The 13669-nt window shown below is 34.4% G+C and overlaps 2 protein-coding genes across 2 annotated transcripts; both read right to left on the bottom strand.

Moving 5' to 3' along the window:
- Positions 1 to 2386: 2386 nt before the first annotated feature.
- On the bottom strand, positions 2387 to 5084 carry LOC123699039 (proteasome subunit alpha type-4). The gene is made up of 6 exons (XM_045645894.1): positions 4936 to 5084; positions 4731 to 4773; positions 4196 to 4525; positions 3772 to 3902; positions 3031 to 3154; positions 2387 to 2570 (listed from the first exon to the last, which is right to left on the bottom strand). The coding sequence occupies exons 1-6, from the start codon at positions 4936 to 4938 to the stop codon at positions 2428 to 2430; spliced, it is 774 nt and encodes a 257-aa protein (XP_045501850.1). The 5' UTR covers positions 4939 to 5084; the 3' UTR covers positions 2387 to 2427.
- A 4154-nt stretch (positions 5085 to 9238) lies between these two features.
- On the bottom strand, positions 9239 to 10764 carry LOC123699359. Its single transcript, XM_045646290.1, has 3 exons — positions 10465 to 10764; positions 10001 to 10193; positions 9239 to 9550 (listed from the first exon to the last, which is right to left on the bottom strand). The coding sequence occupies exons 1-3, from the start codon at positions 10762 to 10764 to the stop codon at positions 9252 to 9254; spliced, it is 792 nt and encodes a 263-aa protein (XP_045502246.1). The 3' UTR covers positions 9239 to 9251.
- Positions 10765 to 13669: the final 2905 nt, after the last annotated feature.

The following is a 13669-nucleotide window of genomic DNA, read 5'->3' as shown; positions in this document are numbered from 1 at the left end:
TACCTACTCGGCAGCCGACCGACACGCGACATGCGCTACACCTTAGATTACAAAATAAAAGACAGATGGAGCGTTGCCGAACTAAACCGAATAATTTATCGTCATTTTCAATAAAGCTATGTGTGCTGTCATTTCACCGCTGCACTGTACGTACACGGTGCTTCTGTGTGCGTGTAATGTTGCCAGATATTGAAAAATTTCCCAAATTTTTCCCCGACTACGGAAAAAAGAGGGTTATGTTTTTCGAGTTTATGTATGTATGTATAATATTTCTTTGACACGCCCTGCAGTATAAACCGTTGGACCGATTTTGAGTGGTGAGGTTTCATTGCAATGATCTGAATCATTATGTTAGTGGCGGTAGTGACGTAGGCTATATACATAAATGAGAAGTCAAGTTTTAATTTTTATTTAAATTCTTTTATAACATAAAGTACCTGCCTTTTTTTTATAGTGGGGAAATCTTCCAAAGATACCCACGGCCCCCGGGGAAGGAGCCGTGGGTTATGTCGGATTCTTACCGACTAAAATCCCTCTGTGTTCCGTCGAGCCGCTTTAATGATGGGGCCACGTGTATTGATTAGAATTCTTCCGCGACATAATAAAGTTATATATGGACAAAATAATTGTATTAAATTTTTTATTAAATAAATTACATAAAAAAAGTTTTAATATTAACTATAATAATTATATTATTTTTTATTTTTCATAATGTATATGAATACGAATAGCGGTAGTTTTTAGTCGAGAATACGGGACATTTTATTTTCATCATATCCATCATGGAGTTCACATAAATTAAATCGCCAGCGAAAACGACTATGACGTTTTTAAGCTTTATAAAAGTAACAAAATAATGTATTATGCTTATTAAAATAATCTAATAATTATCATGAACCTTTAGTGCACTATACAAATAATCACATTCACGATCGAAAAATCCAACAGCATTACCCTGAAGATCTTTTAACCATTTTACCGTTTTACCAATAAAAATGGCAAATTCATTTTCAAAATACTGGCAACATACGTTGAAGTTTTGTATTCCTTCATATCTGTAAAATTATTATTCGTATTAAAGAAATAAATCAGCCAAATAATCTACAGAAAACCTGTGAAACGATGTTTTATCTTTTTTTTTTGTTTTCGGGAACAAATTTTACAGCGTTTTATTATCACAAGACGGCATTTTTTTACTAAAATTACAAACCCTTTTTGACGTATTGCATGACACTTTAAGCGCTATAACACTGGTGCAGCGACGTATTTGTTTTTGATTTCGTATTTTCTTTGACAAGGGCGACGGGCGGTTGTCATGCTCCATCTGTACTTTATTTTGTAATCTAAGCGCTACACAAAGCAGTGTTCGGAACCGTTCGAACAGTTTCACTTTTACCGTGGTTTCATAAAACCACACAACATTTTATTATCTACTTCAAAATTTATTTTTTTTCTACGAAATTTGGTGAAAACTTACTTTATTATGTCCCAAATACACTGTAATTTATTTGATAGAAAATATTTATTTTTTCGCCTTATTTCAACTTAATACCAAAAAAACAACCTAATTTTAATCGAAAATTCCGACGTCAAAATATCAGCTTTTTTTCAAAAATTTTGGGGGCATTTTGTTCGTTAAAATATCTGTAAATTATAATATACATTACCATGGTAAATTTACGCAGAAAATGCATACTTACATACATAATTTTTCCATTACCCGGCCCGGCACCGGCACGGCAACGGCATGGTCGGGGACCGGTACCGGCACCGGGACTTCGTTTTTCCATTTGCGCCGGTGAGTGGTACACCTCCGTAATAAGTATATAGTCTATGGTGGTACAGTACCAGATACGGACTTCAGCACGACGACACGTAAAGTGTAATTTACGTTTAGATATAACAATGATATCGTCAAGCCGTCGACTATATTTGTTATATCTTTTACATCTACGACGCCAAAGACGCAGACAGACGCAGAGACGTTGAATTTTGGATTCATACAATATTAAAAGTCACCTCCTCCCTCCTACCCGCCCCGCGCAATTACACACTCACACGGCTACAATTCATATAAATATGCAATACACATGCAATTTTGCCGGGCCGGCGGGCGGCACCGGTGGGAAGCTTGCTACCCCGGCAAAGGCGACAGCGCCGGCAGGACTCAATGCCGGACCGGCGCCGGCGCCGGTAAGTAAAAAAGCGAGCCATACATTTTCATACATTTTTGCTTCCCCGGCAACGGCACCGGTGCCGGGCCGGGTAATGGAAAAACGCCCATACAGTATAAATAAAAATTAACACTATCTATGACTATTTTGGTCATTAAATTTTCCATAAACTTTTTTGTATTTCAATAGGTGTATCTCAAAATAAAATAAACTTAGAATCTTATATTTTTATTGTGCCAAAAGATATAAAAAATTACGATTTAGGGGGTTGTTTCTTTGCGGCTTCAGCTTCAGCCTCACTCTTTTCAAAGTCTGCTATGAGTTTTTCAACTTCAGTGCTGGTCAATACTCTGATTACAGTTTTGTCATCTTTCCTTGTCAGAGTCGCCATTTCCACTGAAATATTAATAATTAAATAAATAAATAAATATTATAGGACATTATTACACAAATCGACCTAGTCCCACAGTAAGCTCAATTAAGGCTTGAATTTTGAGCTTACTGTGGGACTAGGTCGATTTGTGTAATAATGTCCTATAATATTTTTTTATAATATTTAATTAAATGATTATATAGGAATAGAGATTATAAATAGATAGGACTGATTGTTACTTTATTTATTGAGTCTTTGGTTTCACACATAGACTAACTTTTGTAATGGTATCTTTTTATGTGGGTTATGAGAGCATTCTGAATAATTGTTCCCATATGTTATGCTGTTAAGTAGTGATGTAACAATACATCATTTTGCCAATACAATACCGATACCGTTATTTGTAGTAAAAAATTGGCCATACCGATACCGATATTGATGGCTTGGTAGGAAAATAAATAGAGAATTATGCATAAAAGTTACCTTTTTCAGGAGTCAACTTGGTCATATCCAATGTCTTGCTCAGAACCTTGATAGCAAGTGCTTGGGCTTCAGCTAAAGTGGTTTCATTTTCTTTATACTCCTGTTTAAGACTTGACACAGCAGCCTATAAAAAAATTATGTATCTGAAATCTGAATATATTTCCATACCTACTTATTTCAAGTAAACTTTTTATATGGAAATTACTGCAATAAACAAATATAACTAAGAATAAAAAATTTGAATACACATATTTTTGTGAGGAGTTTAGGTTATTCTACTTCATAAGAAATATTTGTTTATTTATTTATTTAGCTTATCAAATCACAGAGAGTATGATGAGACTCACAAGAGTAAGTCAGGTGTATGTGTAAAGATATTAAATTAAATTATTGGTCGCTACATAAAGATAGACTTTGATTCATTAGTTTCTTATTATGGAAACACTAGCTATCCACCCGCAGCTTCGCCCGTGCAGTCAAAGAAAAACCCGCATAGTTCCCGTTCCCATGGGATTTCCGGGATAAAACCTATTCTATTTCACGGGGTAAAAAGTAGCCTATGTCCTTTCTCGGGTATCAAAATATCTCTATACCAAATTTTATGCAAATTGGTTCAGTAGTTAAGGCGAGATTGAGTAACAGACAGACAGGCAGAGTTACTCTCGCATTTATAATATTAGTATGGATGGTAACCATTGTCATAATTAATAGAATTTTCATTCAATACAAAAAATATCTTACAGCACTGTTGTTTCCGATGCAGGTAGCTTTCCATCCACCATAATTACCGCTAGGGTCAGACTGGTACAACTGATAGCCATAATGCTTATCCCAACCCATGTAAAGAATTGAGACACCAAAAGGTCTTTTACCTGAAATTAATTTAGGTTGAGTGAAAATTATAATTGGTTTCTAGGTTCATAATTATTATAGCCACTAATAAGGTCTTTTTTCAATTGTAATGGCTTAAATCAAAATTTTTAATGAAGAGAATAACACTGCTTATTAGATAAATCAATAATTAATCTCAATTTTATTTTTATAAAGAACAAAAAAATTTAAATACTTGGTGAATTAATATATTCTCAGTCATCCAGTGTGTAAACATAATGTTCATAGTTTGTCAGTCTTAAATTAGTAAATAGTTTCTTGGATAAAACTTTACCTCCATATTGTGTGTAAGCTTGTTTCACATCACACAACCAGGAAACCAGCTGCTCACAGGGTATGGATTCACCATACTGCAGGAGATATCTCTGGGCTATTAACCTCAGTTCATTTGTCAGCACATTCGCATCAGAAGTAATACCGGCGACTGAGCAAACCATATCATCATTGAGCTTGTAGATTTTCTCTGAGAAGAAAACCTCATCAAGAAGTTTGTTAGTGTTTCTCCTTTCAGCTGCTAATAATATTCCATCTGTTGCCAAGATGCCAAGAGATGTCCCTGCGTGGCTGATAGCTTCCATAGCATATTCGACTTGATATAGACGCCCTTTAAAATAAAAATTTAGGTTTATTATTTTAAGTGTAACACCAACTAATTATTGAATTATCTATTTATATGATTATCCTGTGTTTAAAAGCAAAAAATTTAAATCACATAATGTTGTACAAAAATTTTCAACACACTAAGTTCAGTATTCATGCAGCATATTAATAGTAGGTTTGCAAAAAGTACTAAAAACAAAGAAATTTACCTTCTGGTGAGAATATAGTTGTTCGAGTATCATAACGGCGGGCCTATTAAAGCAAAACAGCATTGGATTAACATAGAACTTATAATTTACAATAAATAGAATTATTGTTGACTTCAATGACCAAGCAATAACTTGCTAACCTAATGACCAATAAATACAACATTTTCCAGGGACATCTTTGTATTTTATCAATAATATAACTTACCATTTTGATATTTTGAAGATATTAACAGTTTAAATCAACAATGATGTGTATTTTAAGATAATGTCGCTTTGCTATCAGTTTGAAAACAGCTTCTATAAAATTATGCCGGACGGTGACAGATCACAGAAGACATGACAGGTAAATTTTGATTTTAACGTAGCGTTCAGAGACAGGCCTTTAGTATGAACAAATGCGTTCAATATTAATTGTAATTGCTTGTTTTAATTTTTTCATTCATTGCTTATCATTTTATTACTTTTCAGTTTAATTTTGGGGTATGTATCTTTAAAAATATCGCAAACTATTGTCGTTCATTATTAACATAATTTTTTCATACTACAAAGGAATCAAGATTGGTCAAGAAGGTCAAGATCAGTCAAGATCACAGTCAAGATAGACCTATTTTAATCACAGATTTTAATTCATTCGGAAGCTTTATTTTTTTTTAATTTTGAATAAAACTGATTTGAGAGACATTGTGTTTGTTAGAAAAAGATAGGAAGAAGTATTCTTAATTTAAATGGCTTATTAAAAAAAATGAATAAAGATAATAATAAAAGGGGTGACAGACGTACGAGTAAGTACGCGAACTTGTGGCTCGACGATCTTTTTCGCTCGTGTGTCACCCCAAGTACGCTTACTTAAAAACCGTCGAGTAAGTTCGTTGACGATCCAACATGTTTGAAATTTTACTCGAAGCCCGCCTTGGCTCGCACGTCTGTCACCGCCGCGAGCCGCGAGCCTAGCCTGTCTAGATATAATAGGTGTTACTAAGTGCAAAAGTTCATCATATAATGGCTCAGGCATCCTTAAATTATTACGCAAGTCTTCCTTCTACATCGTAGCTCCTTCACCAAAGTTACGTGGGATAAACGCTCTCTTTTTTAAGCCAGTTTTTCACCCACTTTTTCTGATTTCGTTTTCTCTTTTAGTTTTATTTTATGAAAATAATTTAATATAAATAATATGAATGAATATAATATAATTGAATATTGGCGAAGGTATCTTTAAATCACGCCAAGGAAGTTTCACTCCTGACGCGTGGGTTCTGCGCACACGCTCTTTTTTTGTAAAGTACCCTCAAAATATAATTGTTAAAAAAGAAAATATCCTTCAATTTTTGAACATTTATTTTGTTAGAATGCTATTTACTTAAAAATAAATGCTGGTTATTAAATTAAAAATGTCTATATTTAATTCCTGAATAACATAAAATTCCCTCTGTTGATGACATAGAGACATTCGATATCGGTGACACGCGAGAAGCTACTGACCAAGCTCTACGTGTGTCACCGACGTCGAGCCGAGTAAGTACGCGAACTTCAAAACCGCGACTTTAAAGTTCGTACGTCTATCAGCCCTTTAAGCGCCATTTATTTGCAAGTATTTTTCTGAAGAAGACCTTTTACCTACTTTAAAACAATGTTTATAACAAGAAAAGTGTTTGTTTTTTCATTTAAATATGTGAAGAATTTGTTGAAAAGGTATGTTTATTGTTAACCATCTTTTACTTTCTATCTTTTAAAAAAATGTTATACACGGATCTTTGTTTTAATTAATTATTAAGGTTGCAATTTGATATTTTATAGCGTTTTAGTTATAGAGTTTTACGTACTGAGGAGTAGCTATAAATAAGAGAAATAAACAAAGACATTTTATTTAAAAAATATTTTATTATAAATTTTCCAACATATTCTGTTCACTTATTCTACTTTATATTATTATACAACAATAACAATACAAGTAACGGTTCACAATACGCTTCACTTTATGTACTTGTCAACATTCCAGCACTAGACAACATTTAACATGAAAATTACGTAAAGGTAGAATATATACTTTTATGATTTTATTATCTGAATCTGTAAAGTAAAAGTCAATACTACATTCCTGCGCAGTCGGATAAACACATATAAATAAATTTTTATAGTTAGGTAGGTATATTAGCACACACTTAAGGTACCTAACTAGTTAGGTACCTATCTATGGAAGCGATTATTTTATATTTTTATTATTAATTTGTGTATCTCATTCCATAATACTCGGGTACCATCATAAGGAAGGTACCCGGTCCTTTGGAAGGCTTACGTGGGGACACGGATCCAACACGCAGAGGCCCTTTAGAGAACTTTACTGTGTTGTGGGACAGCGTATTTCCAAACTATATATAGCCAGAACGCAACCATAGGAAACTGCTCGTGTATACTTTGTAGTGCTGTTTTTAAGTTTGTTATTACAATATATACACGAATTTTGCGTACTGATCGTGTATACTTTGTAACGCGGATGCTGTCTTCTTCGTTTCAAACTATACACGATCAGTACGCAAAATATAACTAAATATACCTACTACACCATCACCACTTGCGCTTGAGCGAAATAATAAATATATAGGTAATCAAAGACTTGTAGGTACAGGCTACAGCTATATCTATCTACTTTTATTATTCTTGATTATTATTGATTTAGTAAAATATGGAATAAACATATTATTAGGTAAGCTTAGGAAAATAAATAGGTAACAGATAAGGGTACCTATATGTTAGGTTAGGTTCATGTTTTTTTTAACTACACAAAAATAGGAGCCCCGCGAAGCGAGGTTCCGTCGCCTCGCAACCGTCTTCTTCTGGACTTATAAGATTCTTACATTTTAGCACTATTGTCAATTGTAAGTCGTGCAGTATTGTCGGGAACGAAGACACAAGCATCCTCGATACAAAAAATATACGATCAGTATGCAACATAACATACACATGAATTGTAATACATAATAGATTTTAAAACAGCAATACAATAATATAAACGCGAGCAATGGAAAGACGGCGCGCTTACTTCGAAACATACACGATTAGTCCGCATGCGTACTGGCGCTGTATATTTTGGAGCGCTCGCGAGTATTTGCGTACTGCTGTTGTATAGATTGGAAGAAGTTTGTAAAAAAGTTATTTCCAAACTATACGTGATTAGTTTCACACCGTTGCGTGCTGGCCTTGTATAGTTTGGAAAGACGCTGTGGGACACCAGCCGCAGCCTGCCCATGACTGCACTATAGAGATACAGTCCTAGGCAGTCCGCGGCCGATGTAGGACTATTTCGAAATATGGAAAAACAAAATAAACTGGGCTATGGAGTGGGATGTTAAATGGGCCGGTATTTGGGGACTATTGGAAACTATGGCACCTGCCTTTCTACTAAAAGAAAGTAAAAATATGTTGGCAGGTGGTGACTCGCCCTCTCACTGTATGGGCCCCCAAAATAAGTCGCTGCAATAGTGCGACAAGGGGGCAACATATTGTGAGCAGCTAAGGGTGGAGAGGCGTCCTTGGACTTTAAACGACGATCACGCGCTCCCTGAGGGTCCAGCATCACGTGCCCACTCGTCACTTACACTTCGCATCCACCCTTCGAGCTAAAAGCTCTCGCGACTCCACTCTGGCCGGCCGGTTAAGGCAAGCCAGAGGTGGGGGTCCTGTCCTCGTCAGGCTTCACTCCGACCGGCCGGTGAAGGCAAGCCGGAGATGAAGACAGGGGCCTCCCCCGGGAGCACTCGGTTCCCGCGGGGTCGCTACTCCCCGACACCCCGCCACAAGGTGTCCTGCGGGTTGACTGATTGCACGGGTGGAATAACTATTATCACGTAAACAATAGATATCCCAGCCGTGGGCGATGGGGTCGTCACATCCCTACGCCCTTATCAATTTTATTATTAATTTATTTAATTTTTTGTTTAAATTTTACTGAGCTTTCTATAAAAGTAAATTATTGATTATTATTCTACCTTTACGCAAGAAGTCGCAGAACGATTTAAGTGAACTAACAAAATAAATCCACGCGTAACATTTTAAACCAAAATTGTTATACGTAACACCAAGTTACGAATAAAAATTTCGTTATAAGGCTTACAATTACGTACTTAAAAAAGCGTGTTAATACCTAATAATTAATTATAAGTTGCTAATAAACATAAACATTTTTATGATATGGATTGGAAGCAATGATAATATTTTTAGTGTACAGTTTTATTAAGATGGACTTCAATAAAAAAATAAGTCACCTTTAGAGGGTTGTAAACAGTAACAAAAGGACCTACCTTCTACCCTCACAATAGCAATATGTAAGTGTAATTTAGTGACAATAGAAACGTTTGAAATTTTTTTCATATTATTCAGATTAATAAATAATCCTGCTTAATTAATATAATGATTAAATTTATTTTAGACATAAAAAATAAATAAAAGGAAAAACTAAATAGATAATAAATACCCTAACAATTAGGCCGTGCTATCCCCATCTGTCGATCCGTTGACTTCGACTAGTCATAGACCCTTTCTAACTGTCGAAATTATATTTACAACTGGCTGTATAAGAGTGTACACCAAAATCATAACAACGAAAGTTATTAACGCGGTAGAGAGCGATCCCTGCGATGTACTAAAACCGACACTATTGAAACCTATAATCATTGTTACTAGTCCCATAGTTATCGCACTCATTCCGACAGCCATGTGAACTATCTTCACTGGATTGCTTCTTAACAGAAGTCGCACCTTTGATGAGAATAACGCTATAATACCTGATATAAAACTTAACATTGTGAAGGCTAGAGCGATGACACCTGAAATTAACAAAATCAACATTAGGCAATTCAAATATCTACATCTAAGATCTACATTTAGTGAATATGTTTCAAAAGAGAAGTGTAACTTTAACTGATTCTGCTTTATCAACGTCCATTGATGACATGGTGAGAAACTAACTTTTAATGATTACAAATCTTAATCGTGAATAATTATTATTAAATTTATTTTATTGCTCAACGAATTTCATTATCAATAACTTTTAAAAAACAATAGAAAATATTTGTCAAATAATAACCGCAACAGAGAAATTGCTATTTTGAAGAATAATTTTCCCATGCTCCATGAGATTCTCGAAATTACAGCATAACAACACTTCACCAATTATCTCAATTTCTAGTCCACATATAAAATTTCGTAAATTGATAGTAGTATCACATGTCATAGATTGCTCATAAGTGTGTGCTGATAAAAGTCTAAGTCCTTACCGCATATTCCGTGAGCTGTATTTACTTGCATATTAACATGTGCTAATCCCAAGAAGGTTCCAGCTAACACGAATATAGAGCCAAGAACCTGCAGACATCCGTGGACTATTCGTTTGCTATCTTTGCTCAGTTGGAATGACCAGGCGTTGTGTCTATGAAGGGTCAATACTGATTCGACTAGGAACAGTTGATACTGAAATGTTTAAATGATCTTAAATTGTGTGTTTTAACTTTTAATGGATAGTCCGCTATTTTATAAAAGTTTTGATCATAAGGAAAATAAATATCTAATTATGTAAAATCAACGGTTCTTCTGGTCTAGGAAATGGTAATATTATAAATATGTAGTTACTTCTGTAAACTTTTTTGGTTCAAATCAAAGTTATGACAATTAAAAAAAAGATATTCCAATTCATTGCCTTGTAAAAAAAATATATACATATTAAAGTATAAAATGTACATACGCCCGTGCCAGCAAATACAATGTGCAGTTGAAGGTTCGTAATCGTCCCATCCGCATTAGAAGTAAGCGCATAACGCCACACACAAAACACTACTATAGCGATCTGCATATGATGCAGCAGATTCACAAATTGACATATCGCAGTCCAGGCTGAGGTCCAGGATGAACCATACATTTCACCACTTTCTTCGTCATAGGCAGCTGGTGCCCGCGTCACTTCAGCTTGGTACGGAACATGTTCGCGAACTTCGAACATTTCCACCTTTTGAATTGACTGCTGGCTCGTACTAGGTCGATCCATTATTTTCGATTGCTTGGCAATATTATACACCCTACGGACCGTTTTCTATTCTACGTGCACTGTGACATGGACACTTCACGGTACAAGTACTGACTAAACGTGGAGCAGTATTAGGGATATTGATACTCTTACAAGATAACGTTCATAGTTCGACAATTTTTGCTATATCTTCACCATATTGACAGGTTGAAGATTAGAAGCTTGTGTAACAATGCGATAGTATGAGATGAGATAGATACTACATATTTGGCGGATTATCTTAGATGTGGAAGTGTCGAAATGGCCAAGTTAAATTGTTGACCTAAATTTTGCTCACTGGGTTTGGGAAAATACTCTTCTACTGCAAACGTATAAACCATACCAAATGGATTAATTTGTGTCCAGTGAACACACTTCATCGTAGAACTAAATCGACCAAATAATGGGGATGTCCCAAATAATTTTTCACACAATTCTTAGGAAAAAATATAAAAACAAATAAAAAGTTGCGTTTTTTAGTATATTTACCTTATATGTATATAATATATTATAATTAAATAATTAGAGTTCGTTTGTTGGAGGGGACAAAATAATGTTATAACTAAGTAACCGTAAACATATACCTACTCTATGTCTATGTCTATGTCTAAATATCTGTAGAATTCGTAATTGAATTATAAATAATCCTCTCCACTTAAAATTAATGGTGTTGTATTAGAACATAAAACCCACGAGAAATACCTAGGTTTGCGAATCGACAGCTCTCTAAAATGGAATTATCACATCGACCACCTAAAAAATAAATTATCAGCACTTCTTAGATCTCTGCGTAATATCACTTCTTGCATTCCTCATAAATTACGCCACACCATTTACAACACGTTAGTCAAACCTCACCTAATGTATTTAATAGAAGTATGGGGTAGCGCTTACAAAAATAAATTAGCGCCACTACAAATTTTACAAAATAAAATTATTAAAACCATTTTTAAATATCCTTTTTTAACTTCTACAAATAAAATCTACGACGATACTAAAATAATGAATTTAAAACAATTATACTTTTATAATACGTGTATGTTCATCCACAAAGCGCTACATAAAAACATAAATACAAATATAATATTCTCAACATCAAATCGCCACTATCCTAATAGACGAGCTAGCTATCTTGCCCTCCCGAAGATCCGAACGAATTATGGAAGGCGAACGGCAACATACGAGGGAGCACGTTTCTATAACGGATTGCCAAGCAAATTAAAAAGTGTAAACTCATTCATTGTATTCAAAAAACAATTAGCGAAACACATCCTGGAAGACCACACGCTCAAACTTTGAATGCAATGAATGAGTACCTAACCTAAACTTATGTTTATAGTATGTAACTTACTCTAAATTTTTATCTAACGAATGATATTTTTTATAAATACCTATGTTTAAAATTTAAGTTTCTCATGTAAGTGACTTTATGTCTTAATGGGAATAAATGTCTTTAAACCTTAAACCTTATAATGTAAATTCAATGGCCCTATCAGTTATTCTCAGTTCAATGTCATCATAATATAAAATTGTTGTAAGATTTGTTTGAAAAATGAAACTGTAAAAATATACGTATTCAATTTAGACAGCAGACAAGAGTACTTAATAATAAGAATTACATCCACTTTAAGTTTTAGCTCGGCTACTACTCAAAAGATGGCACCACGTATTCATAAATATGATTTTAATTACTATGTTGACTGTCAACTGTATTTTATAGCTAATTCAACATATTCATCATAATATTATGTAGGTATTGAGAATTGATATTTAATGGATACAAACATGTTAAAAGAAAATATAAATACATAAGTATGGGTTATTCGTGTTGCTTAACAATCTGGAATGGGAGACATTTATCAGAAATACATAGTTATTTCAAATAAGTCGGAAAAGATAAAACAAAAAGTACAACGATAAGAAATAAAGGAGATATTTCATTTATAGATAGGGAGGCGAATAGGGGAATTTTCTGTAATACTCGAGCGTGGCAGTTTAAGATATGAGAGATACCTGACCTAATAGAACAACCTTGTTAACTATTTAGCTCTATATGTAGTGACGCGCGCCTAGGATAGACGATCAGATTAGTAAAAAAAAATCGAAAGTCTGAAATACTCGAGCGCGTCAGATTAAGATATTGGGGGTTGATTTTAGTGTTTTAACACTAAATTTAACTAATCTGACCATAAGTCCTTGACGCCGCCGAGTTATAGGGTCGCGAACTTGTAAAAAAAAAAAACGTTAATCCGGCATTCTCGAGCGTGATTTTTTTTTTTTATTTTGAAGAATATAATCTAAAAAACTTACTAAAAATACAAAATCTGCCGGTTTCCGCATGACCGGAAGTCTGGAGGAGCCATTTCGTCTTCCGAAAAACGCGTTGCAGCATATAAGTCGCGAACTTTACTTTTTCCAAAAAAAAAGTTTAAATAAACAAAAAAGGTAATTTTATTTTACAAAAAAAGGTCTCTTTTCATTTTTGTCCAAAGTTAAAACTTTTTTTACTTGAAGCATTATAAAAACTCAAACTCCCGGTTTTTTGAGTATATCTCGAAAACTGAGGGTGATAAGAAAAAATGATATGAAAAAACGATGTTTAAAAAAAAAAAAAAAAATAAATAAAAAAATTCATCATAACTTATCGTCACGCCGTAATCGTCAGTTTTTTTAAGGGGAGCTTCCTTGGAGCCTACTTAACACCCCTTCCGAAAATCTGACGCGCTCGAGTAAATTTTTTTTTGTGCATTTTTGACGAATTTATATGCCTAGCCCCCACCACGCAAACCGGCAGATACCGTTGTTATCAGAGGCACGTGGGGCATACGTAGTATGAATATCTGACGCGCTCGAGAATGCCCAAGTAACTGTTTTTTTTTTACATTTT

The sequence above is a fragment of the Colias croceus genome, chromosome 17, assembly GCF_905220415.1.
Source record: "Colias croceus chromosome 17, ilColCroc2.1".
Taxonomy (NCBI): domain Eukaryota; kingdom Metazoa; phylum Arthropoda; class Insecta; order Lepidoptera; family Pieridae; genus Colias; species Colias croceus.
Note: the sequence above shows the minus strand (reverse complement) of the source record. Positions and strands in the feature narration are given on the sequence as shown.